The sequence below is a fragment of the Phodopus roborovskii genome, unplaced genomic scaffold, assembly GCF_943737965.1.
Source record: "Phodopus roborovskii unplaced genomic scaffold, PHOROB, whole genome shotgun sequence".
Taxonomy (NCBI): domain Eukaryota; kingdom Metazoa; phylum Chordata; class Mammalia; order Rodentia; family Cricetidae; genus Phodopus; species Phodopus roborovskii.
Window position 1 is genome coordinate 41,298,519 of NW_026126517.1, and position 27,556 is coordinate 41,326,074.

A 27,556-nucleotide genomic window follows, 5' to 3' on the forward strand; every position below is an offset into this window, starting at 1 on the left:
ACCATGCCGGATTTTTTTAAAGATGAGTTTTCATGTAAACTAAAAGAAGTCCATATGTAGTTGAATTTCTGATCACCTTGCCTTTGTTTCTTGAGTGCTGGGATTGCAGAAGAGTTTGTGCAGGACTCCTGTGCAGACTAAGCAAGCACTCTACCACTTGAGCTACATCTCCGCCTCCAGAAAATTTCTTAAATAGTTTAGTTCAGGTTTGTTTTTAAAGAGTGGGTTGGGAGAAAACCGAGCGGAGCTGGTTGAGCCTTCAAAGTCCTAAAACGCGCAGCCCTGGGTTCGGGGTTTATTGATTGAATTCCACTGGTGCAGAATCCTCTGCAGAGAGCGAGAGAACGAGAGCGTAAGAGATGGATATGAACAAATGGATTCATTTAGAGCTGCGGAACAGGATGCCCTCTGATGTGAAAGAACTCTTCCTGGACAACTGTCGGTCAATTGAAGGCAAAATCAAAGGCCTCACAGATAATTTTGAAGAATTCTTAAGTACAATCAACATAGGCCTCACCTTCATTGAGAAACTCAAGAAGCTTGAACTAAGCGATAACAGAATCTCAGGGGACCTGGAAGTATTGGCAGAAAAATGTTCGAACCTTAAGCATCTAAATTTAAGTGGCAACAAAATAAAAGACCTCAGCACAATAGAGCCACTGAAGAAGTTAGAGAATCTCAAAAGCCTAGACCTGTTTAACTGCGAGGTGACCAACCTGAATAACTACAGAGAAAATGTGTTCAAGCTCCTGCCCCAGGTCACGTACCTCGATGGCTACTACAGGGACAAGGAGGCTCCTGACTCCAATGTTGAAGGCTACGTGAAGGATGACGACGAGGAAGATGAGGATGATGAGGAATGATGAATATGCTCAGCTACTGGAAGAGGATGAGGAGGAAGAAGGGGAGGAAGAGGACGTGAGTGGAGAAGAGGAGGATAAAGAAGGTTATAATGATGGAGAAGTGGATGATGAGGAAGATGAAAATTCTGGTGAAGAGGAAAGGAGTCAGAAGCGAAAACGAGAGCCTGAAGATGAGGGCGCAGAGGATGACTAAGGGGAATTAACCTATTCAGGGAAATTCCTATTGTGATTTGACTGTTTTTACCCATATCCCTCCCTCCTCCTATTCCTGCCCCCCGAAACTTAATTTTTTCTGATTGTAGCATTGCCGCGGGAATAAGAGGGGGAAAGTGTACTGGGGTTGCTGGGGGTAGGTTGGAGGGGGAGGAATAAAATACTATTTTTTACTGGAAAATAAAAGTGGGTTGGGGCCAGGCTAGAGGCACTTGGAAGGAAGATAAAGGATATGGGCTAGCACCGATGTGTGAGAGACTAGGGAAGAATGGAAAAGAGAAATGGGCCCTCTCCCTTTCTTTTCACTTTTTCTGTACTTAGTACTTATCCTTCTCTTTGTAGAAGAAAAACTCATCTTGAGAACGTAGTGAACAAACCATGAAATTCCAATTCAGTTCACAGGGTACAGAAGACTACATTTCCACAAGTACCTCTGGAAAACTGGTTATCTAGAACTCCCAGTGAGCCCTAAAACCTAGTCCTGAGAGCAGCTCAGTATGTGACTTCCCCTTTCTATGACCAAACCACTCAACCTTTCAAAGCCTGTGTCACAGCTCTTATCAACCAGGTGCTTACAGGCTGAGCTCTCAGCCGGGAATTGCAGTTTTTAAGAGTAGGAAGAGCATTCTGTCTACTGTGCAGGGGAGGCGCTTGAGAATTTTGAAGAGAAAGTCTAGACAGAAAGTGTCAGAGACTGGCTGGGGGTGGAGGGATGTATACAGAGAAAGCGAGGTGGGGGTAAATAGGGGGAGCACGCAGTGAATGGGGTAAGAAGAGGGATGGGCCAGGAACCTGCAAGGCTCCGCCTCAGCGGGAATTGGGTTCTGTGGACAAGGGGCGGGGAAGGCGCGCCCCTTAGCGTCCGGGCCGTGCTACAGCCCCGGCTCCCGCGGTCTGGAAGCCCCGCCCTTAAGTTCCGGCGCGCGGGCGGAAGGTTTAAGCGGACGGACCGAGGCTGGGGATGAGCTCCGGGTAAGCAGCTTGTTGAGGGTTGTGTTTCGTTGTTGGTTGTGGTTAAGGGAGACGGGTGAAGGAGAAACAGCAGCGGGCGGGCGACGGGCCTTCGCTGCGGCCTACGCGGGGTGGCCGGTCTCTGGGCGAGGCTCCAGGGCCTGCTCCCGGCCTCCCTTGTGTGGCCCGGGTCCTCAGCGCCCGGCCAGGCCTGCCGTGTTCCCTCTTCCCTGACAGACTTCCGTCCCTGGCCCCTGAGAGTTCCGTCTCCACTTTCCCCAACACTTGTTTGGTGCTCGTTTTAAAGATAAAAGTCCATTCTCCAGTTGTAGTACAAATGAAGGATGCTGTATTTCGGGCCATTCATTCAAAGAACTCAGAGGGACTCTTAGGGAAGTGGAATCACGTTTTGGGAGGGAGACTCCTGAGAATCAAATTACTGTGAACGGGCTAATTATCCCCTTCAAGGAAGAACTATAAATATAGTTGATAGCTTTTAAAGCAGGCAGGTGACGAGGGTGTTATCACCGTGAATAGACTGTCCAGGAGAAAACCCTTAGTTAAACGAAACTTTGTAAAATGTTACCTATTGGAAAGATGGGGAAAACTTGAAGGTGAGAGACAATCCAAGTTGGAAATTCATCGTGTTGTCTCTAAATACCACGCTAGTGGGGGGAGGTTTAACATACATACATGTATGTATAAAATTTTTTTAAAAATATTTAACTAGGTCCAGACCATTTGAGAGAACCAACCTTCAGGGACGTCCCGTTCTTTCGTTTATCACGTGCTTACAACCAGAGTACAAAATTGGATTGCCACAAGTTGGCCACAGCTGAGGACGTACACTTGGGACCTGACACAAGTTTATCAGTCAGGAGAAAGAGCCAGCTTCTCAGGTGTCTTCAGAGAAGGTCACCCATTACAGTGCTAACATCAGATTTCATGGACTGGAAGTGCTTGTTGATACCTGATCCAAGTAAACCATTTCCCATTCTCTTAAGAGGTGAGGGCAGTGTTCTCCATGATCTTCAACTTTTAAAAAGCATAAAAGCCTCCATGCATAAATGTGACCACGAGAGCTGGATAAACTATACCTGAACAAAGTGCAGGAATCCCTGGTGTTTTGCTAAAAATTATATTTTGCCAAGGAATTAATGTTATGTGTTGTGATTAGGGGTAATTCATTAGTTATGGTCAGATATTTGTTGAGCACCTACTATGTGCCAAATGTAGCTCTGAGTAGACATTAGTAAGCCCTTAGCTCACTGATAACAGTTCTAAACTCATTTTTCTTGGAGCTTCTTCTCAGAAAAGAGTTTTGTAGTATGGATTTAGAAAAATGCTAGTATGTTGCAAAGCAAGGCAGTGATGTGCTGGGCAAATATGTTTAACACACATTGTTTAATGAGGCAGAGAGAGCAGGGACTGGAGTGATTGATGGGCTAAGAGCACTTCTGGAGGACCTGAGTTTAGTTCTCAGCACCCACATTAATTGCCTTACAACCACCTGTAACTCCAGCTCCAGGGAATTCAACACCCCCTTCTAGACTGTACAGGCACCTGCTCCTACATTACTTACACTCACACAGAAACATACTTTCAGACTGTCTTGACATTTTGGATGCCTAGGAGAGTCTGGAAAAGTAATTCTTTTCTCTGGATTAACTTTATTGGTATTGGATACATGAAATGTTACAGTATTTGAGATGTATCTATGACCATTATGTGATAAAAAGGCTTTTCCTGTTTGCTCTGAGTCCTTAACCCTTACATATAACATTGTTTCCAAGACCCAGTATGTGCTGAGTTTTCCAGCACCCTACTTACAAAAGGAATTCTAGAATGTCACATATTTATAGTTGGGCATGTACCTAACTGGAAGTCAGCCTGCTGTTAAATTAGTGAACACTAAATTTGAAACTGCTGAGTCTTCCCTAATTGTGTATAATATATACAATGTGATTTTCTTCATATATCTCAGACTGGGCTCAAACACCTTAGTAGCTAATAATGACCTTAGAATTCTGATCTTCCTGTCTCCACCTCCTGAGGCAGGGATTACAGTCATGTGCAACTATGGCTTACAATGTAATTATAAGTTTTTATTGTTTGAGACACAGTCTTACTATATAGCCCTGGCTGTTTTGGAACTCACTATGTAATCCAAACTGGCCTTGAACTCACAAATCTACCTCTCAGGTGTTTGGATAAATGCCATCACAGAGCCCTCATCTAGTAGCTGATAGAAACAGAAACAGACACTCACAGCTAAACACTGAGCCGAACTCCTGGAATCCAGTTGCAGAGAGGGAGGAGTGATAAGAAAAGGAGTCAAGACCAAGCTACAGAAACCCACAGAGACAGCTGACTTGAACAAGGGGGAGCTCATGGACCCCAGACTGATAGCTGGGAAACCAGCATTGTACTGACTCAGACCCCCTGAACATGGGTCTCGGTTAGAAGGCCTGGGAAGTCTAAGGGACCTCTGACAGTGGAACCAGGATGTATCCCTGGTGTACAAAAGGCTTTGGGAGCTCATTCCTTATGGAGTGATATTCCCTTAGCCTAGAAGCAGAAGGGAGGGCCTAGGCCCTACTCCAAATTACTTGACAGATTTTGATGATCCCTCCTGGAAGGCATCACCCTCCCTGTGGGAGGAATGGGAAAGGTTGGGAAGTTGGGGGGCATGGGAGGAAGGGAGGGAGAGGGAACTGGGATCTATATGTAAAATAAGAATATATATATATATATATACACATATATATGTGTGTGTGTGTATATATATATATATATATATATATATATATATATATATATAAAGAAAGAAAGAAAGAAAGAAAAAAATTGTGTAAAACTGTAATGTGTGGAGTCAGGGACTTCCTGAGTTTAATGTATTGCTGCATTTAATGTCTTTGATTTGAACTAGTCTTCTTGCTCTACTCCTTTAATTTTTAGGGGCTAACCTCCATTTATTTCTAGGAAATTGGATGATTGCATTGAAAAAAAAATATCCTTCCCAGGATATGCAAGACCTTATTTGTTTCCACAGCATTTCTCTGTTTGTAGCTGGCTCTCTGTTCCATTATGCCCACTGTGGTGGTAATGGATGTGTCCCTTTCCATGACCCGACCTGTGTCTGTTGAGGGGTCTGAGGAATACCAGCGGAAGCACCTGGCTGCCCATGGCTTGACGATGCTATTTGAACACATGGCCACAAACTACAAGCTTGAATTTACAGCACTGGTGGTTTTTTCATCACTTTGGGAACTGATGGTCCCCTTCACAAGAGATTACAACACCCTACAGGTACTCACAGGAAATCAATAATTGTAGGTACATTTTGGCGGAGCCCATATTTACTGGGAGAGCAATAGTACTGTGATTGTGGACTGACTTTAGAACTTTATTATTTCATGAGTGTGTAAGGATGCAATCTATAAGTGAAAACAAGATTCACGAGGTCTTAGCTTTCCTCTGGCAGAGCCATGAGATAGAAATATGCTTTATTTTCTTCTCTTGGTTTACTGAAATCTGACAATAGTGCTCTGTGTACTAAAATTCAGCATCTTTATGTCTAAACTTCACACCTTCCTGCCTTCCCATAAAACTTAAGGAACTGAAAAGTAGTCCATCCTCATTTTTTAAAAAATCATTATTATAAAAATTCAAAAATTTACTCCCTGACAAATGCCTTTGAGTTGAGACAGAGTTTCTTTGTGTAGCCCTGGCTGTCCTGGAATTCAGTCTATAGGCCAGGCTGGCCTTGAACCAACAGAGATCTGACTGCCTCTGCTTCCTGAGTGCTAGGATTAAAGGCATGTGCCACCATCGCCAGGTCCAAGGTACACTTTTTAGACCTTGGCCAGTAGCTATTATCTTCAAGGCTTTTCTATTGTATGCTAAATAATTTACTTTCTGACATCTTTAAATCATTAATATTTCCAGAAATGCTTACCATAATACCTTGCCCCCAGTGAGTAGTCTGTGTTTGTAGAATTATAGTTTAAATGATAGTTAGGCAAGTTAGGAAACAAGGATCAATTAGCTTGAATTTTAAAAAAAAATAATATATATGTATATATATATTCCGTGTGTATGGAAAGAAGGCTGGAGAAATAGCTAAGCAGTTAAGAGTGCTTAATAGCACTTAACTGCTCTTGCAGCTCACAACTGTCTAACTCGTTTCAGGAACTTTGACACCTCTTCTGACTTCTGAGGGCTCCTGCATGTATGTGGTGCACATTCACATACACAAACACACACAAAATGAATATTTTAAGAATATATGTAAGGAGAACATTTTTGTTAAGGTGTTCCTTTTTTAGATCCCATTTTATTTTATTCTGTTTTATTTACAAATGTAATAGATTACTTTGAGGGGATTTGAAAATTTGTTTCAGGCAGACCTCCAATTCTCAATCTTCCTCAGCCTCTTGAGTACTGGTATTACAGGCATGCACCACCATGCCTGGCTTTTATTGACTTCTTACAAGTGATTAAGCTTAACAATTCTGATATTCAGAAGTTCTGAAATAGAGAATTGCTGTATATGGAATTGAGAAGTTGTAATTAAGATCTGGACCCTGAAGTCAGACTTTTGGATTCAGATGCAGGCTCTGCCACGTCTCATCATGAGAAAGTCACTTAATTTTTCTGTACCTTGATTTCCTTGTTTAAAAGAGGCAGTGGCATCATGATCAAATGTTCATAAGTGCTGGAAATGGTGTTTAAGCTATAATTAATGGCCAGGTGGTGGTGGCGCACACCTTTAATCCTAGTACTCGGGAGGTAGAGGCAAGTGGATCTCTGACTCCGGGAACAGCTTGATCTACAGAGCAAGTTCCAGGACAGCCAGGGGCACACAGAAAAACTTTGTCTCAAAAAACCAAAACCCCCCCATACAAAAAATGTGGTTAATGTTTGATACAGTTGTCATTTTGTGATGTGTTTTAGTTCTTGTCTTCAGTATTTTCCTCCAAGTCCACTTAAACACAGGCTTGGGACTGCCCACTTTCACCTAATAAGAGGACAGAATAAAGAAAGCTAATTTAATTATTCTTTATAGTTGAGAAGAATCTGTCTCATTGTTTCTCTTTAAAGAACCTGTGCTTTGGGGCTCTCAGAGGCTTAGTGTACCCTGTGGAGCATATATACTTTGAATAATTTGTTTTCTAATAACAATAAAGAACAGTAAGCATTTGTTATGTTTTATTCTACAAGGAAGCACTGAGTAACATGGATGATTATGACAAGACCTGCTTGGAGTCTGCATTAGTTGGTGTTTGCAATATTGTCCAGCAAGAATGGGGCGGAGCAATTCCTTGCCAGGTAACGATCTATTCTTTCTCATCACCTTAAGTTAAAAGCATCACCTGCTTTGATTTTTTTTTTTTTTTTTTTTTTAGCTTATTTCATCAGCAGATGACACAGCTTCATCATTCTAGAAACTATATGTTACACCATTGTTATTTGAAAAAGGCTCTGAATCACCCTAGTTCACCACCCTAATGTAATCCACATTGTGCTAATGTGCTCATGAAGCAACAGAACTGTGCCTCAAGGAAAGCAAAGTAAATCAGCTGTGTACAAACTAGTACCATTTGTAGAAGAGACAAAGGGCTAGCAGTGGAGTATAAGAACTGCACTCCCTGGAAAAGGTAATTGTAATTTTGAGTGGTAGAATTGTAAACATCAGTACAGCTCCTCACCATCTGTAACTCTAGTCTTGGGGGATCTGATACCCTCTTCTGCCTTCCTTGGGCACCTAGGCATACATATGATGCACAGACATACATAGAGGCAAAACACTCATACACATAAAATAAAAAAATAATGAAAAATAATTAAGAGTTATTATTAAAGTTGTTTGGCAGTGAAGGAAGGCTAGGAGTTGATTGCAAAGACTTAGAAGAGAATGTAGAAGTGCCTGATCTCTAGACTGTGGGGATGTTTACATAATTAAATGCAGTGTTCAGAATGTGTACTAAAACTGACCAGTTTTCCTGCATGAAAATTATATCAAGTCAAACTTTGAAGAAAGAAAAAAAAAAAAAAAAAAAGCCAGGCAGTGGTGGTGCACTCCTTTAAACCCAACATTTGGGAAAAGGCAGGCCAGTCACTGTGAGTTTGAGGCCAACCTGTTCTACAAAGCAAGTTCCAGGACAGGCTCCAAAGCTACACACAGACACCCTGTCTTGAGAAGCCAAATAAATAAATAAAATTTAAAGAAACTTTAATTTTTACTGCAGTGTAAAACCACTCTGTTTTGAATTCTTAGGTTCATAAAAACCTTCCATTACTTTAGACAGTTCAGTCAAAGAACTTTAGTAAGCACTTGTTAATGAAAACAGCAAATGGAGCTAGTGAGATGGCACAGTTAAAAACACTTGCTGTTTGTGCAGAGGTCTTGGGTGTGGCTTCTGGCACCCACAATGCAACTCACAACTGTCTGTAACTCAAGCTCCAGGGGATCTGATGAATGGATGGATGCGCTCTTATTATCCTCCTCTGGCATGAGACACACCTGTGATGCATGTATATACATGTAGACACTCAGACATACACATAAAAAAATAAAAACAAATCTTTAAGAAGACAACAAATGCCTTTTGATTAATGCTTTTCAGGAAAACAGTTAGACAATAACTTTACAGGCATCATTTCCTTTGCCTGTATGGATGTCTGTGTACCGTGTGCATGCCTGGAATATTCAAGTGAATATCTGATTTTTCTATTAATAAACTGAACACATGAAGTTTTTTTGTCAATATCTTCTGAACTGGTAGCAGGTTCTATTTGTTCTGTGAGCAGAAGGCTCAGGACTGATTTTAATACCTAGACCCTTGTACCATATGGATACCTTTTGTTTTGTTTAGGTTTTGTTTTGTTTTTTAAGAGGGAAAAGTAGAGCCAGAATTGGAGATAAACTGTGTTCATTGAGACTTGCTAAGTGTATAAGATCCAAAGTACTATATAAGAAATGATAGTTTTTGGTAATTTTATAACCAGTTAATATATAATTTATTTAAGTGTGGAACTTTTTGACCAACCTTTTGAACAGCTGGATTGTACCTTCATTGTCTGAGTAAAGTATTTCATCTTGGCATTGCATGTAATTGGTCATAAAAACAGCATCTACAGTTGGTAGGATGGCTCAGTGGGTGAGATGCTTATGCTTTAAAAGCCTGGCACCTGAGTTCAATTCACAGAACCCGTGTAAAGATGAAAAGAAAGAACGGATGCTATAAAGGTGTCCTCTGACCTCCTCCACATACACATGTAATGCATATGTGTATGAACGCCCACAACAGCATCTATAAAAGCTAGTATAAGGAAGTAACTCACACTATTTAGACATTGTTGGTTCCTAGAAGAAGTTAGTAGTCAGCTGTCTTCCCAAAAGATGAGATCCATCCAGGGAACTTCCATTCTGCAGTTTATGGTAGAAATCAGTGCCAGTGTGGGTATTCCAAGTGGTACAGCCATATACCAGGCTAAGGAGAACCAAATTAGTCTTCCTTTGGGATGATTAGGAAGTCCACCAGGGTTTCACTATCACCCTGAAGCAGCCGGGAAACAAATACCATATTCACATCTATTTTATTGGCCTTTTCAAATTACAAGTTAAACGTGCGTTTTGTTCGCTGCTGTCAAAATGGCCTGGCAAATATTTTTACAGTTAATAGGACAAATAACAGTATCAGATATGTTTATAAAGTAGTTGTCTTTTTAGCTAACCAGTAATAGAATTTATCATCTTTAAAATAAAGTAGCAAAATTCAGAGTTTGGGACTGTTTCTTTAGGGACACATATCAATGTGTCTTACCATTTCTTATACCAATACCTTAAGTACTAATTCTTTATCTATTAAATGAAAATTAGCTATGATTGCTTTTTTCCTTTAAATGCTCAAAGGTAGATTCAAAAAATAATTAGAGTTGAATGTGATACACAGGAGGCAGAGGCTGGCAGATCTCTGTGAGTTAGAAGCCAGCAGGTCTACATAGTGAATTCCAAGCAAGCCAGCGCTAAAATGTGAGGCCCTGGCTTTAAAAAAAAAAAAAAAAAAAGTAATAATAATTAAATGAAATAAAGTATATACATTTTAGGTATACATTTCATTGACTTCACAAATGCATATACCTATGTAAACACCACTTTAATGAAGATAAGTTTCCAACCTACCTCTCACTCCAGGTTCAGGAAACTCTGGGGAGAGGCTGAAGAAAGAATGTTAAGAGCTGGAAGATAGGGAGGAGTGCTGTGAAATGCTGTTTTCTGGACATGACCTGCTATCCCACTGATGAATTTACAGTGGCTATAGTCACCTGCACAAGGTCAAGCTAGTAAAAATTCCATTGTGTATCAAGGAGGGGTACATGAGGCTGAGGAGATACTGTCAGTTGGTGACTACTGAGTGAAGGAAAGTAACTTTTCCTTGGAGGTGTGGCCCCTTGAAGGTTGCTATGCCCTAGGGGGTGGCCCCCACTCATGAATAAAGGTAGCACTAATTGTACTCAACAGGTGACTTTAAAAAACACAGAAGAGAAAGAGAAAATAAAGTTGAATGTTTTGGGGTTAGCCGGGAGAGAAATGGAGGAGAGTGAGAGAGTGGATATGATCAAAATACTCATATATCTGAACCTCTCAAAAAATAAAAGATATTTATTCATGTATAAAACAATGTTTCTATCACCCCACAGAGCCTTCTCATGCTTCTTTCTAGCAATAGTAGAGCTGCTTAAAGAAAAAGGAAGAAAATAATAAATATAATATTTAATGTACACGTCTCCTGTCTTTACAAACAGGTGGTTCTGGTGACTGATGGCTGTCTTGGCATTGGCAGAGGCTCACTTCGACATTCCCTAGCTACTCAGAATCAAAGAAGTGAGAGCAACAGATTTCCACTCCCCTTTCCTTTCCCATCTAAGTTATATGTCATGTGCATGGCAAACTTGGAGGAGGTAATATTTTTTACTCAGCTCTTTTTAGTTTGATTAAACTTTAGGACTTGATCTCTTGGTTGATATATTTGATGAATGCTATATATATACTGTAACATTGTCTCCACTGGTTTCAACTGAGGCTGGTCATAATTTGAAAAGACTGCATGTCAAATGCTCATTGACATTCAGAGGTACCCAACTTGGGAACAGAGTTGGGGTTGTCTTTCTTCTTGCTGGTGGGTTGGGGAAGATTCAGGGATTTTGGGGGTTGTTAATTATGTCTTTTATCCAGGAATTCTCATATCCATTCCAGCAGAAATGTTGAAAGAGTGTGTGTGCTTTTAATTTTCTGGGTAAAATAATGTTAATCTCAGACGTGTTTTATTAAATGCTAGACTCCCTAGTTTTGCCATTTGAAAAAGCTATTTCACTTTTCTCCATTTTTTTTTCTCTATTATAAAATATAAATGAGAGGCAAATGGATCTCTGAGTTTGAAGCCAGCCCAGTATTCATAGCAAATTCCAGGTCAGCCAGGGCTACATAGTCTACATAATCTGTCTCAAAAGGAAAACTATAGATAATGGTTTTTGCCAAACTGTTAGAAACACCTTAATGGAAAGGCTAGCCAGGCTTCTTTGGGGTGGTTTATGATTCTCCTGTCTGAAGTGGTGCTACTGGTATCATTTCTTTATTACTTTATTCTTTTATAGCTTTGAGTTAAATTTTAGTTATTTCTTTGTCACTTTCTGTTACAGAAATCATCTTAGTCATTTCCTGCTGGTGTCATGATAGTGTTAGCCTTGGTGTACTGAGTGGTTGTTAATTTGTGCCATGTTAAAGGGGTCATCTCTTTTACTTTGCAGCTTCAGAGCACTGATTCCTTGGAATGCCTTGAACGACTCATAGACTTAAACAATGGTGAAGGGCAAATTTTTACTATTGATGGCCCCTTGTGTTTGAAAAATGTACAGTCTATGTTTGGGTGAGTGTACGTGTAAAGTTTTTTCACCTTTATAGTTAATCCAGACTGTAGCATGACAGCCAGGAAGAATATCTATTTTATTATTGCTGATTGTGTGATTTAATTTTCCTCAGGGGCCAGTTTTTCAGATAAAATTATTAGAAGTAGTAAAAAGTTCACTAGTTTTTCAGTTAGGCATGACTAAGTCTATAATACTTGCAAAACTGACTTTGTTATAATGGCTCATCAGTTTCAAAGTTTAAATTGTTTGGGCCTTCTCTGAACTGAAATCTTATTACAGATGTCAGCTTGTATTCTGTGTCACAAATACTCAGGTTTGGTCTTACAATCAATGGGAAAGAATAACAAAACCTGAATCTTTAAAGATTTTTTTTGTATATGTGTCATATCACTGTTCCTATAACATTCTAGAAAGCTGATAGATCTGGCATACACACCTTTCCATGCTGTTCTCAAGTGTGGCCACCTAACAGCTGATGTACAAGTCTTCCCCAGGCCAGAGCCTTTTGTTATAGATGAAGAAATTGATCCTATCCCTAAAGTCATTAACACAGGTAACTTTTTTGAAACTTTCCTTCTTAATTTTCCTATGATCTTTATCTTACCTAAGAGGTGGCAGGTTATTGTCTTTTATGGTGAGATCTTGAGTTAATCTCCAATCTCTGGTCCCTATAATTATATGTTACTAGAGTTACAAATAATGGCCAGATTGACTTAAAATGATAAGGTGTTTCTTTGGTCTAGTGTTCTCCCAACTGAGCTATTTTAGCCACCTGAGATGATTCTTAGTAAAAATAATGAGATTAGCATTACAACTAAAACAAAAAGCCTTTGCATCCTACTGCTTTGATTAGTACATGTTTGTTGATGCCATGCTTAGCTGAATTTAACAACCTTGAATTGTAAAAAGTGGCAGGCAGGAAAGAGAATTGTCTCCCATTGGTTGGAGGACTCCTTGAGTGTTGAGTGCATGCCAAAGCTCTTAGGGATGGAGATTACCACTGTCAGTCTTGTGGATACCTGGTCTAATATAGTTTAATATTTACTAAATGTTCCATGGGTAATTGCCCAGCCAATAAAGGATTAAAAATAAGTGTGTAGTAAATGAGTGTTTGTTGTTTAGGGTATAGAAATTTCAGAATAAAAGCCTTTGAGCAGACTTTTTTGCTTTTGTGCCTTTAGCATTTGGCTGTCTGGACCTAACATACCCATGTGGGTTAATTGTGACAGTATATTAAACCACACCTAATGTTTTCTTGCCTTCAAACCAATTAAATTCTACTTCCTTCCTGCCCTTTATTTGAATATTTGTTTTTTTTTTCCAATATAAACTTTTATTCTTAAGGTACTTGTGTAATTTCTACCTAGATCACTAAAGTGTCCTTTTCTATTCAAGTGAAAGCTGTCAGCTATAAGATGCCTAGCTAGGAAGGTGCTGACAGCAGGTCTCCAGGGAAGTAGGCCTCGTGTATTAGAAGAGGAGTGATTACTTGGCATGATTCTGATATTTTTAAATTGTTTTGCTAAAATGGCTGTACTGAACATAGAAGAAAAATTCTAAAACAACTCAAATACTGTTAGAGGTTTTCTTCTATAAAGAATAGTGAGAGTCTATTTTCTTTACACTTTTTAGTGTTTTCAAAGTTTTGTGTTAATTACTTATATAATCAAACATTTTATTAAAAATTCAGTTTAGCTAGTGGTGGTAGGTGGCCCATGTCTTTAATCCTAGCACTGGGAGGCAGAAACAGGCAGATCTCCGAGTTTGAGACCAGCTTGATCTACAACATGAGTTCTAGGGCAGCTAGGGCTACACAATGAAACCCTGTCTTGAAAAACAAAATAAACAAATTCTGTTAATTTTATTTATTTATTTTTATTTTAGTTTTGAGACAGGGTATCACTAAGTAGTTCTGACTGGCCTAGAACTCACCACGTAAACCAGACCTACCTTTTGAACTCACAGATATCCACCAATCTCTGCTTCCTGGGTACTAGGGTTAAAGTCCCATACCACCAGGAACTTTTATTTGTTTTAGGTTTTCAGGAAATAATTTGGGGCTGTAGTATAGCTACTATTAAGGGAAGAAATTGTTATCATGTTGATTTTGTATGGAATAGATTTTTTTCTCAAGGAAATGTTCTTTTGTGTGTGGGTGTGGTTTATACACATAAGTATGCAGGGACATGTACCCATGCTGGTGTATCAGAGGCCAGAGAAAGACATTGGGGATCTTCTCTAGCATTCCCTGCCTAATACCTTGAGACAGGGTCTCACTAAACTAGAAGCTTTCATTTCATTGGTTCTGCTGGCTGGCCAGCAGTCTCCCAGGATCCCTCTGCAACATCCCCCAATCCAGGAGTTAAAGGCACATCAGTTATGCCCTGGGTTTGTTAGTTTTAGTTTTAGTTTTATGGAAGTGCTGGGGAAGACTCCAACTGGAGTCTTCATGCTTAGGCACTTATAACCACTAGGCCCATCTCCTCATCCCAAAATGTTCTTAAAGTGATGGCTTTATTTTCCACCCCATGTCCTACCCTTGATTAAACAGAGGAATTTGACCTTTAAGCTTTTGCCCTGGTTAAGGTACTAGACTAATAAAAATAAAGTTTACCGGGTTTTTTTTTTAAACTTGAATTCATTAAGTAAAAGAGTCATTATTGTTTGAGCTACTTAAATTGGGAATTATTCATGATCCTCAGAAAAGCTTAACAATTTTCCCAGGTTTAAAATCTTTGCCTTAAAACAATGTTTATAGACTCTAATACATAAACAACAATGTAGTTGCCCTATTGTGAATAATCCTGTGTTGATTCCTCTCTTATAGATTTGGAAATAGTGGGCTTTATTGATATAGCTGACATTTCAAGCCCCCCAGTTTTGTCCAGGCATTTGGTCTTGCCTATAGCACTTAACAAAGGTGAGTTCTCCCCTCATGCCTTTGGTTCACACGAAGCATCATGTTCTCTAGTCATTCTTCAGTGTTACTTGATAAGCTGGTCCACTACACAATTTAAAGGAAAAGAAATGAACTAGATTTTAGTGTTGCCTCAGATCCCAGACTAGATAACATGCTGCCTTACACTAGAAACTTTTAACAAATTACATTGTGCACTGGTTTGTGGGCTCATGGTGAAAGGTCTTTTTAGAGGTGACAGCTCTGGGATCCCCATCCAAGGTTTTCCTAATAGGAACAGAGAAAGAAAGGGAAAGGACAAGGACAGACCTGCTTTGTTCTGCTACTGCCAACCATGTTAGAAATATGATACGAATGTTATTGAATGCATTGTGACTCCCATTGTGAGGCTTCATTGCAGATTATGCCTCACTAAGAACTATAAAGTTGTGTCCCCAAATTCAGCATCCCTCTGAAATACGCCAACCTTAAACTTTTTGAAATTGTTCATTTTCTGTGTTCTAAGCTGACCATCTATCTTATATTTACCAGTTCTCTTCAAGAAATATATGTAGCAAGTCCAATTTCTACCTCCTGAATCATATGTTCTGTTAATGCTTTATAGTATAGTTGATAAAGTACTTGCTTTGCAAGCATGGAGATCTAAGTTCAGTTTCCTATGTAAAAAAGCTGAGTGGGTACAAACTTGCAGGCCAGCTACCCTGGGGAAGGTCAGTCTCAATAAACAAATCAGTAATGTTTTAAAGAGAAAAATCCAGATGGGGTGGCAAAAGCTTGTAATTCCAAGCTAAGGAGCAAGACAGGAGGCGCTCTGAGACTCATTGGCCAGCCTTTGTAGCCTGGTTAGTGAGCTCCAAGCAAATTAAAAACCTGCTCAGAGTGGATGCATTTCTGAAAATCACACTTGAGATTGCCCTCTGGCCTCCACAGATGTGCACATATGCACATGGGCACGTACATGTGTGTGTGTTTTTTTTTTTTTTTTTAAAGAAAAAATATAGTTAAGGTAATGCCTTGATTAGTTTTTCAAGACAGGATTTCTCTATGTGACAACCCTGACTGTCCTAGAACTTATTTTGTAAACCAGGCTGGCCCCAAATTTACAGATTTGCCTGTCTCTGCCTCCCAAGTGCTGGGATTAGAGGTGTATGGCATCACACCTGGCCGAAGTAGTGTCTTTTCAAAGAGTATTTACAGAGTTTGCATAGCCATCATCACTATACATTTCTGAACCTTCCTATCGTCCACCAAAGAGACCCTCTTAACCATGGATCCTAATACCCCTTTTCTCGGTAGGTTGCCTGTTCTGTATGGTTTCATATACATGGAATTAATATATTATTTGAAAAGTTTCATATGAACATTTATGGAAAAGTGTGGTTTTCTAACTTGTTATTCCTTTTACACCTCCATGTGTTCTTCCCTTCAAGACAAGAAACAGTCAAGAGTTTAGAGTTTTGTAGCTAATCTCTCACTCACCTGTTTTACAGAAGGTGATGAGGTGGGTACTGGCATCACTGATGACAATGAAGATGAAAATTCAGCCAATCAGATCGCTGGCAAAATACCCAACTTCTGTGTACTGCTCCATGGTAGCCTGAAAGTAGAAGGAATGGTGGCAATTGTACAACTAGGGTAGGAAGTTTTCATTTGTATTTGGTTGACCCAAAGGGAACTGCAGGTAGAATGTTTCACGGACATTAATTAAAGAAATGGAAGATCCTGGTCACCTTTTCCTCTCGTGGCCATACCCCTCCTACCTCTATTACCTTCTCTTTTATCATCCCTAAAAGTGTGAATGACCTTTGTAATTACATTGGTTTTATGATATATGCTTTCTCTGTTTTCCTCTTAATTTTTTAATTCATATAGTTACTGTATTTTTTGAGAGAGGATTTTGTTGTATGGCCCAAGCTAGTCTCACATCCATGATCCATCTGCCTCAGCCTCCAAAGTCCTGGAACTACAGCTATACCAACCATACTTGTCAAGTTTTCCTATTTTTAAATCCTCTCTGGCTTGCCTATGTTTTGATTATAGGACTCTGGTAACTTATTTAATACCTTAGGACCCAGGTTCCTCGTCTATAAATGAGAAGATAGCACTAAATGGGGAGAAAGATGCTGCTAACATTGAACATTTGCCATATGCCAGGCATTCCTCCTGAGTATGTCATGTATGTTAATTAATGTCATCCCAACACTTCATGAGGCAAGGAGACAGAGGAAATTGCCCAAGGTCACAAAGATCAAAAACTGAAGAGCCAGAGCTCTAACCTCATGCTTAATCCAGGACTAGTGCAGCCACTCTGTTGAATTACTTCCCGGTAAGGAAAGAACTAGCTTTCATGTTTTCTGTAGTCATGAAATCTGCACAGCTTTCTGCTTCCCTTCCTGTATCACCTATTGGAAAAGAGGAGGTAGCCTTTTGGTCATGGATTGAGATACAAAAGGTTAAAGGTTAAAATCAATCACAGGAAGCATGTCTCCATCTGTGCTTGAGTGAAAATTCCAAAAGGAAGAATACAGATATTTTCTTTCTTAGGTTTATTTTATTTTTAATTGTGTACATGTGCATGTGTTTGTGTAGAGGTGAGTGTAGGTGCCCATGAAGGTCAAATCCTGGAACTGGAGTTACAAGGGGTTGTGAGCTGCCAAACATGGGTGCTCAGAACCAAACCCTGGTCCTTGGCAAGTGCAACAGGTGCCCTTAATAGCTACCTGATCTATTTATTAGAACCCAAGCTACTGTTGACCCTGAATAAAAGAATCACCTAGGGCCCTTTCAGGAGCTGCCTGTGCTTTGCAAGTTTTTTCTTGCAGTTTTGTCAGACTAATGTGTATCTCAGGGAATTGGAAATACTATGTGTAGTTTGGGGTTTAAGATTTGGCTTTGGTGCCAGGCAGTGGTGACCCACACCTTTAATCCCAGCACTCGGGAGGCAGAGGCAGGTGGATCTCTGTGAGTTTAAGGCGAGTGTGGTCTACAGAGCGAGTTCCAGGACAGGTTCCAAAGCAATACAGAGAAACCCTGTCTCCAAAAACAAGCAAACAAAAAAGATTTGATTTTGTTAAGAAATATGCCTGACTTAAAAACTTAAATCTGTGTCTCCAGGAAAGGAGAACCCAGACTTCGTTAACTTGACAGACCTATGTTTGACATTCCATTCTTCCATCTTCTCTCCAACTAGTCCTGAATGGCATGGAATGCTCTACTCACAAGCTGACAGCAAGAAAAAATCAAACCTCATGATGTCTCTCTTTGAGCCAGGCCCAGAACCTCTCCCATGGCTGGGGAAAATGGCACAGTTGGGTCCCATTTCAGGTATAACCCAACTGTGTATATACTTATTTGACTTGTTGTCTCTGTGCTGTTCTGAATGTCTTTGAGTGTTGTTGGAGCATGCCTGAGCTCTCTGATTCTGGGTGCATACATGAAGGGCCTCAAAGTGTTTGAGGCTCATATCCAACTTTCTCAGCTCATAGAAAACAAATATTTATATTGACTAATGTATTTTTGTCTATATTTATATTGAATATTATATATATTTATATTGACAAGTAGTTTCGTTAGTTGCTCTGAATGGAAAACTCCATGCTTTTCCTTTGTGTATAGTTTGTGTATAATCAGTCACTCTTAGGCCATGGAGTCCTTTTCCTTCTGGAAACGCTTTTCTTTTGACTTCAGAGGTGTTGCTGATTTCTGTCTGGCTTGTTTCTGACAGCTTTTCTACTTCTTGTCACCTTGTCTTCCTCTTGCCTCAGTTTCCAAAATGTTCTTTCTTTTCTCCTGTTGTTTGTGCTCTTTTCTTGGTTCTTTCTTCATCTACAGTGGGTTCAGACTCCAGATCTGTCCCTTAAGTCTCAACTGGTGTCCCTCACATTTGCATGTTTTATTTCCAGTTCTCGGCTGTCGTCAGCATCAAGCACAGTATATGTACAGAGACTATTGTCTCCTACTTCTCACTGCTTACACTGTTCCTCCTCCCTACTTTGCTGCTCCTTTTGTTTGAAGCCTTTGTCCTCAGCCTACCAACTGTATACTTACCCTTGACCCTGTTGATTCCATTTCCAAGTCAGAGACATCTGTCAGTTCTGTGCCATGTGGGTAAAAAGGTAGCAGGAGTTTTCAAAGTCTGTTGGGAAGTGGACTCAACAGACAGCATGAGGTCAGGTCAGTCAGGAGAGCAAGGTGATCAGATCATCTGTTTGTGACTCAGGAAATCTTCACAGGGCAGAAGCACACTGGCTGAGTTTTGAAGATAAAGAAAGGGCTGTTAAATACCTGTTGGAAGGGAAGAAACTGTAGCACTCTGAGCAGAGCAGGACAGGCAGATGGTAGGTTAGAGATTGCCATGGTTAGAGCCTAATAAGCCTTCTCTGAAATGACTATTCTGCAGATACTGGGCAGCCACAGCTGAGGAGTAATGGGATAGCAGTTAGGAGATAAAAATAAAATTTGCACTCCAGGGCTGGTGCTGTAGCTCAGTTGTTTTGTATTGGTGTGGTTTTTCTCCTCTTTAGTGGGACTAAAGAAACCTAGCATTTATTGAACTAGTGTTGTACCGGACTGTTCTCCCAGCCAAACTGCCACCATCTTCATGGGGTTCAGCTGTGTCCACTTGAAAAAAGGTCATCCCAACTGTGATTGATGACCTTCCTTCATGAAATGAGGGGCAGAGAGGTCATGGGACTCTCATCTGAATATCTGCCCCCTGATCCCCAACACACACACACACACACCAGTTTTATGCATGTGGCCTCCAGGGATGGGCTAGAGTATGTAAGTAGGAAAGGATTAAAGGAGGGGCTTCATCTATGTAGCTATGTGAAAGCCAACATACACTAGTTTGGCCTTTTGCTGCAGGGGAACTCCTACGCTCCTATAAGTAACCTCTTCACTACACTCTGTAAGATCAGTAAACATACTAGTTACCCAGGGTGAATTTAGGTGGATTTGAACTTTGGTCTGTTATGTGGAACTTTAGGACAGAATGAAGCATTGTTTACAGCTCCCCAAAGAAAAGAATTTTAGCAACAGCTATTCTGTATAATGTCAGATTGGGATTGGTATGGTTACAACTGACAATTAAGGCCTACTTTGAAGGCTGTTGAGGCAGTGTAGTAGTTTTCATCACGGATAGAATACCAGACAGAAGCAGTGTAAGGGAGGTTTGTTCTGGCTTAGGTTTTAGAGGATGCACTCCATGATGATGAAGCAACTACGACAGCTGGAGTTCATTTTGGCACTGAGGGTCAGGAAGTAGAGTTGAAGCTGGTAGAATTAGCCTGTAACCCTCAAGTCCCATTCCCATAGAACCCAGACTTTTTTATTTTTCATCCTGTCCAAAAGGTTCCCCAGGGAACATTTCCCTTCAGACCTCAACAGAAAAGTCTGTGTAAAGTACATGATACACAGTAAGCATGTACTTGCCAATTCCTAGCACAGTATGTGTTATATACAGAGATCTTGGCTGTGGGTGATGAATAAATGATAAATGGGCGCAGGAGAGCATTCTGTGCAAGGCAGGCAATGATCATGAATGAGGACAAGGAGTTGGAAATAAGGATGTTGAGTTGGACAGGACTAAGGGGCTTTGGCCTGACTTAAAGGGGTTTATATATTGATAAGTATTAATGGAAATACATCTGAAAAGTTGGAGTGGTGTTTTTGGTAGAGTAGAAGAGAGTTGATGGAGGTACTGTGGTCCAGTATTAAGGTGTTGGTTAGTTGGCTGGTTGGTTTTGAGGTTCACAGCAGTCCTACTTTAGTCTACAGAGTGCTGTGTTAGCAGGTGTGAGTCACCTCACCTGCAAGGTATTTTGATTAATGACCAAATCAGGAATAAAGAATTGGAGGCTCACAGTGGGAGCAGAGGTTGTCTGACTTTTTTGCCCGTTTTTGGGGCCCTTTCCTCCTACTTAGTTGCCTCAACCAGCTTTAATACATGGGGAGATGCCTAGTCTTGTTGCAACTTGTTATGCCATGTTGGTTGGTATACCTGGGAGGCCTGCTCTTTTCTGAAGAGAAACGGGAGGAGTAGATCTAGAAGAGAGGGGAGTTGGGGCAGGGGATGGAGGGGAACTGGGAGAAGAGGGAAGGGAAACTGTGATTGGGATGTAATATATGAGAGAATTTTTAAAAAAAGAAAGAAAAGAATTTGGGGCTCAGCTGGGCATCGAAGCCCATACCTTTAATCCTAGAACTGGTGAGGGGTGAGGGTAGAAACAGGCAGATCTCTGAGTTTGAGGCCAGCCTGGTCTTCAGAGCAAGTTTCAGGACAGCCAGGGCTGCACAGAGAAACCTTGCCTTGGAGGGGGAAAGGGATTGGGCTCAGTTTGACAAATTGGCCTAATTTCAGTTTTCAAATTATTTGGACAAAAGACTTACTTAAGCTTCCAGAACTGGTAGGAAAGATTTCTTGCTCTGTCCAGCACAAACCATGGTTTTAAAAAAGGCAAAGGAAACGTCTAGGTATAAGTGTGTTTTGTAGATTTGTGGCATTTCCATTGCCTCAGGAAGCAGGACCAAATACTCAAATCCCTTTGATCTGTATACTACAGAACTGCAGTGGCTTTAAGGAATTTGGCTGTCAAAAATGTCTGTGTGTGTGTGTTAGTGTTTTGAAACAAGGTCTTGCACTATATGACTCGAGCATTTTTTTTCCCTGCCTCAACTATATGTTGTGTGACTCTATAGCCACTAGCCACACGAGACTACTTAAATTTAAAATTAAAGAACATATAAAATTGAGTTCTAGCCTGACGGTGGTGGTGCATGCCTTTAGTCCCAGCACTCAGGAGGCAGAGGCAGGTGGGTCTCTGTGAGTTTCAGGACAGCCAGGGCTACACAGAGAAACCCTGCCTCAAAAAAAAAATTTTTTTTTTTGAGTTCTGAGTCAGGTGTTCAGGGGCTGGTTGCTGTGATGTTAGCACAGATATAGATGTTTCTGAACCATAGAATGTTTGGGTAAAGCATTCTTGGCTAAAATATAGAACTGCATGAATTTTCCCAGTGTGTGTGCTTGTGTTGCCTTCTTGGCTTTTATGTGTAAAACGAATGTGAAGCTAATTTCTTTAAGGACATTAAGCTGGTTTTCACTTAGCCGGGCCCCCACTGATTATCTATCTCCTAGTTCAGTGACTTGCCTATTGAGAACAGGTTCCCCAACGTGACTGAAGTTAATGTAATTTCTTGAATAATGATGGAGTGATTCAAAAAGCTAATTGCCTAAATGGAAATGTAATTGTGTTTGCCAGGTGTCGTTTTCAGAATTGTCTTTTTCTTTAAGATGCTAAAGAAAACCCTTATGGGGAGGATGACAACAAGAGCCCATTCCCCCTGCAGCCCAAAAACAAACGCAGTTATGCCCAGAATGTGACTGTCTGGATCAAACCCAGTGGCCTGCAGGTAATGAGTGTTCACACTGCTTTCTGCTGGGGGCAGCAGAAGTTTGATTTTTCTCTCCTTTGATACTATGTAATTAATTTACCTCTAATGTCTGCCCTTATTTCCCAAAAGGATATTAGATGGCCTACAGTGAGACACATATATAACAAAATCATTCTTTACCAAGTTGAGAGCAATAACAAAACCAGAGAAAGAATGGAAACAGTTGTGCCTGGAACCAAAGGCAAAATGGTAATTGCATTTGAGGACTTTGGTTCTGAACTTCCTGCTACTGTGGTCAAAAAAGTGGCAAATGGCTTAAGTGGATTTTCTTGTCTAATAACAGGAAGCATGGCAACATTTCCAGAGAAGCATATTTTCCCAGCACTGGATTTTACTTTTATTTATATTGTATTTTGTATTTTTGCAACAGTTTCATACAGTCCAGGCTGGCCTTGAACAGCTAATCCTCCTGCATCACTTCCTAAATGCTGGGATTACAGACACAAGCCATCACACCTCATTTGTCAGCACTGGATTTTTAAAAATATTTTTTGAGAATTTTGAATATCAGTACAATGTATTTTGATCACTCCCACCCCTTTCCTTTCCAACTCCTCCCAGGCCCTCCCCCAACATATCTCCTTTATAAATTCTTTTTTTTTTTTTTTATCTTAAAAATATAACCTACCAAATCCAATTGGTGCTGCCCACATCACACATGGATGCAGAGCTATGTAGCCAAACATGACTAACTTACTGGGGCCATGTCCCTTAAGAAAACTAATTCTCCCTCACCAAATGGGGATCAACTGCTAGTAGATCTAATAGTTAGGGGTGGGGGCTCATGGGCCAGCATTTGGATTTAGTTTAAAAGTCTTCACATTCTAAGGCAGTGGGTTCTTTCCTTGGGGTGCAGGGTGAGACAGGGTCTTACTCCTTGTAGCCTTAGCTGTCCAAGAACTAGCTCTGTAAACTAAGCTGGCCTAAAATAAAGATCTCCCAGCCTCTGCCTCCTGATTGCTGGGATTAAAGGCCTTTACCTGGCTGTTATGCTTGTTTGTTTTTTTAGTGAAGCGGAGTTAGGGTTTAATAATTTTAGTATAGGCTTGAGGGTTACAGAAAGGGGTGTGTATGCATAAAGGAAATACAGGCCTAAGAGCATGAGTGTGGGCTTCTCTAAAAGTTACAAAATATCAGATAGACCCAAGTGTGGGTGGGGCTTCTCAGGGGAAAGTTCCCTAGCAGAAAGTTCCCTACCACAGTGTTCAAAAAGGCCTACATCTTCTGGTTATTTCTTTTATCCCTACAGTAAAACCCAAACCATGAGTGTGTGTGTTCAGTTTATAAACAAAAAAGGTTTGTTTGGGCTCATGGTTTGGGAGTCTCCAGAGTTTGGGGCATTATCATGGCAGAAATTGATGAAGGAGCAAAATTGTTTATCTTTTGGCCAAGAGGCAAAACAGACCAGAGAAAGGCCAGGGTCCCTCAGTTCCCCTAATGGTTGTGCCCTCCCAGGTGACTCCAGCCATATTACATTATAATTCACAAATCAGTTCCCTAGGGAGTTATAATGACTATCTAGGAATGCTGCATTCAGGCAAGGCACTCAGGGCTTTCTCTTCCCACAGACACAGTGACTTATTTCTATTCATAACATCACTTGGGAAACCCCTTTCCTTTGGGTACCTTTTTTACTTGTAAAAGTTACTCTAACCTGGGTTCACTGAGAAGAGTCTTCTGTTGACTGTGTTGGCTCCTTGAGATCTTCCAAAGAAATGCTGCCTTGAGTAAGAGGGCTGTGGCCTCTTCCCTGAGATCCTTCGATCCTTCCTTCTCTATCTCTGACCCCAGCAAGCACTTCCTCCTGGTCAGGAGGCTCAGAACTTTGACTGAATTGCTTTATTTTAGCCCTGAGTTCTAGACAAGCAACCCATGTGCTTTGACCACTGAGCCATCTCTTCAGCCCCATCTAGAGCTGAGTGTCTCTCTCTCTCTCTCTCTCTCTCTCTCTCTCTCTCTCTCTCTCTCTCTCTCTCTGTGCACTCACTTAGTTATCTCATATATATATGTATATATGTATGTATGTATGGCCTAGCCTTTAACAGCTGAGCCATCTCTCCAGCCCTCATTCAGTTATCTCAACAGCAGTTATTATTTCCCACCAATGATCTAACCACAGATATGTGGGTGTACTGGGTCTATTTCTATGAGAATTGAGTTAATACCATCAAGCCTTTTAAAGGAGGAAGATGTTTTTGCCACTGTTGAACAGACTACTAACATCATCTCAGAAGGAATATTCATTTATGTTGACACTAAGTCTATTCTTATTTCCATGCCTCTAAACACTTAAAGCTACTGGGGTGATTTGTTTTTCAAAGCCACAGAATTCTAATGTTGAATTATTTTTATGCCTCATAGACAGATGTACAGAAGATCTTAAGAAATGCAAGGAAGCTCCCTGAAAAAACACAGACATTCTATAAGGTGAGACTGGCAGAACTATTAGTAATAAAAGGTGTACTGAGGGGATATGCCATCATCAATGATTAGTGGTATACTTTGGGGGTAGAAGTATTAATGTGCACCACGAAATTTCAGTGAGGTACTACTGCATCTGTTTTCCCATCAGTGAAATCAAGAGTGGCTGATCTGTTCCTCTCTCACAGTCCAGTTGAAGTGCTTAAATGACCCAGCCCTGTGCAGTAGGAGGCTGCTGTGAGTGGCTCAGGCAAGCAGCTTGAAGAGACCTGGGTTAACCCAGGCAAGCACTGCATGTGACTCTTAGGAACTTTCCCAGAACATTCGTACTGCTCAACAGACACCTCCAAGGAATGACCAACCAACATAGTATTAGGAAGTGGATGTGCTTTATAATCATTCCTAGCTAATCCAGAACCACACTGCAGAAGGGACTAAAGTGACAAGGAATGTGATAGAGTGAGGACATTTAGACTCACAGGGTCTCTAGATAGCTTGCTATGTAGATCAGGCTGGCCTGTTACTCAGAGAGCTCTGGTCAGACTCACTCACATACCCCTTGTCCTTTTGGAGCTAGGCTGAATTAGATTAAGTGCAGTGTGAGATGGACCCTAGCCTGTTAATTTTAAAATAAAGTATATAAGAGCTGGAGAGATAGTTCAGAAGTTAAACAGCACTTTCTATTCTAAAGGACCAAGGTTCAACTCCCAGTGGCTCATTGCCATCTGTAACTCTGGATCCAGAGGATTTGACACCCTCTGAGTGCACCAGACATGTAGCCAAAACATGTACCCTCAGATGAGCATCTCTTCTGGAGAACAACCCTACCTGGTCTGGGTATCATCTTACTGCCTGTATTGCTATTGTCTTTAAACCTACTTACTAGCAACTGTGGACATTGGATAAAATAGTTTTAATCAGAATTCAACCAGAAAGCTTTTAAGACCCCCCAAAACTGTAATCCATGTAGGCCCTTGACCTCTCTACAGCTGCAGCCCATTTCTAAGTTTGTATACATGATGACTGGTATTCTGTTCAAGATGGCATGCTAGCATATTGAGGTAGTCATTCGTCTTCCCAGATACAGTATAACCGGTACATGTCTGAGACATAGAAAGGGTTCCTGGCAATTGGCTGCTTCAGTTCCTCAAGTAGATGAGGAAGGGGGTCTCCTCCCTGCATGAACAAGGCCTCTGAGACCACAGCTATCCAGCTTGCCTACAACATGTCCTACTGGTTAATGAGGCACTTTGTATTTCTCTGGTCTGTCCCCTGCAAATGTATTCGCTGTCACTCACACTCCAAGTCCACATCAGAGAGATACCAGGCTTTGAGCCTGAGTCTTGGAACAAGCCTTTTCCATGCCTGATTAACAGACTGAAACTAGTCCCCAGAATCGGTATGAATGCTGTATGCAAGGTGCTTTCTCTGATTGACATAACTGAGCATTAACTGTGATCAGCTTGCTGACTACTCTAACTGCTGAGCACACTGCAGACACCTCTTGTCAGTTATACATCACACTGTTGTCCCTGGTTCTTGTGTAAAGAAGTGCTTCTTCCCATGTTGAGGGTCAAAAAGAAGTGACTTTAAGCAGAGTGCTTGGGAATTGTGTGAAGAAAACTGTCCATCTGTTTCAGGAGCTGAACAGGTTACGAAAAGCTGCCTTAGCCTTTGGTTTCCTGGACCTGCTTAAAGGAGTGGCAGACATGCTGGAGAGGGAGTGCACCCTGCTACCTGACACGGCTCACCCAGATGCCGCATTCCAGCTTACCCATGCTGCCCAGCAGCTCAAGCTGGCCAGCACTGGCACCTCTGAGTATGCTGCATATGACCACAACATCACACCCCTGCATACAGACTTCTCAGGGAGCAGCACTGAACGAATGTGACACTGACCTCTGGAGCTTTCCTTCTCTGTTCATTTTGTCTGAAAATGGTTTAGTGTTAAAACCTTTCCCACTCATTCAGCTCCAAATAGCCACCCAAGGACCTTGAGCTGTCTCAGAAACAGCATTGCCATTTGAATGTGTCTACTGCAGTCTGAGAAAAATATGAAGAGTGGTCATCTGGGGTTTTAACATTAGCTGTGTGGGGGCTCAGTCATTAAGTCCAGAAACAGCTTTTGTTCCATGTTGAGTACAGCTCCTGAGAAGCTTGGACAGATGAAGACAGAGCTCCGCTGCCACCCTCAGGAAGCCTGCCCACAAGGGCCTTCCCGCGTCCAGAAAGCAGCTTTTTTTACAGGTTTACGTCAATTATAAATAAGGACATTATTAAACTATTGTGCTTAGGATGAGCAATCCAGGCATCTAGAACTTGCCTAAGTACAAACCTGATGCCACTGAGTTCCAAATTGTTTTCTTAGAACTTGTTAAAATACAGTGGCAATGCTTAGGTGCTTCTGCTGTATCTCAAGGTACAAATTTTTAGATGGTAACTACATCTGTGTAAAATCACTCCTGTTCATGTTTTTAAATGAAAATTAAATGATTTTCTATAAAATTATTTCATTCAGAAATACGTTGTTTTGCTCTATCTTATCCCTTGAATATAATTCAGCTTCCAAAATGTCAAGATTCCCAAGTCTTGACATTTCTTGGGTTCCATATTAACTTCCTAGTTCCTGTCAATAATCAGGATTTGCACCTCAGCCTGGTTCTGGCCAGTGGTTCTGAGAGAGCACTGTCTCTGCAGTACTCACCCAGCTGCTTTGTGACTGCCTTCAGCACTACCTTGGGCTTCAACCACAAACGCCACTTTTTTAGCATGCTGAAGTACTATGCAATACTTTGCCCACACAAAG

General features: G+C 41.0%; 1 protein-coding gene and 1 pseudogene across 4 annotated transcripts; both read left to right on the plus strand.

The window, feature by feature from the left end:
• Positions 1 to 352: 352 nt before the first annotated feature.
• LOC127231888 (acidic leucine-rich nuclear phosphoprotein 32 family member A-like) lies at positions 353 to 1,056 on the plus strand (annotated as a pseudogene).
• A 932-nt stretch (positions 1,057 to 1,988) lies between these two features.
• Positions 1,989 to 27,255, plus strand: Ints14 (integrator complex subunit 14). Of its 4 annotated transcripts, none has more exons than XM_051197766.1 (12): positions 1,989 to 2,048; positions 5,080 to 5,336; positions 7,251 to 7,358; positions 10,839 to 10,994; positions 11,841 to 11,959; positions 12,371 to 12,513; positions 14,788 to 14,880; positions 16,368 to 16,512; positions 18,068 to 18,201; positions 22,169 to 22,287; positions 24,691 to 24,756; positions 26,391 to 27,255. In XM_051197766.1, exons 2-12 carry the CDS (start codon positions 5,115 to 5,117, stop codon positions 26,640 to 26,642), a joined length of 1,557 nt encoding a protein of 518 aa, XP_051053723.1. In that variant the 5' UTR covers positions 1,989 to 2,048; positions 5,080 to 5,114; the 3' UTR covers positions 26,643 to 27,255. The 4 variants fall into 4 exon arrangements, with proteins under 4 accessions (XP_051053723.1, XP_051053722.1, XP_051053725.1 ...); XM_051197765.1 differs by lacking the exon at positions 1,989 to 2,048 and adding an exon at positions 2,846 to 3,033; XM_051197768.1 differs by lacking the exon at positions 1,989 to 2,048 and having other exon boundaries at positions 5,188 to 5,336; positions 7,255 to 7,358.
• Positions 27,256 to 27,556: the final 301 nt, after the last annotated feature.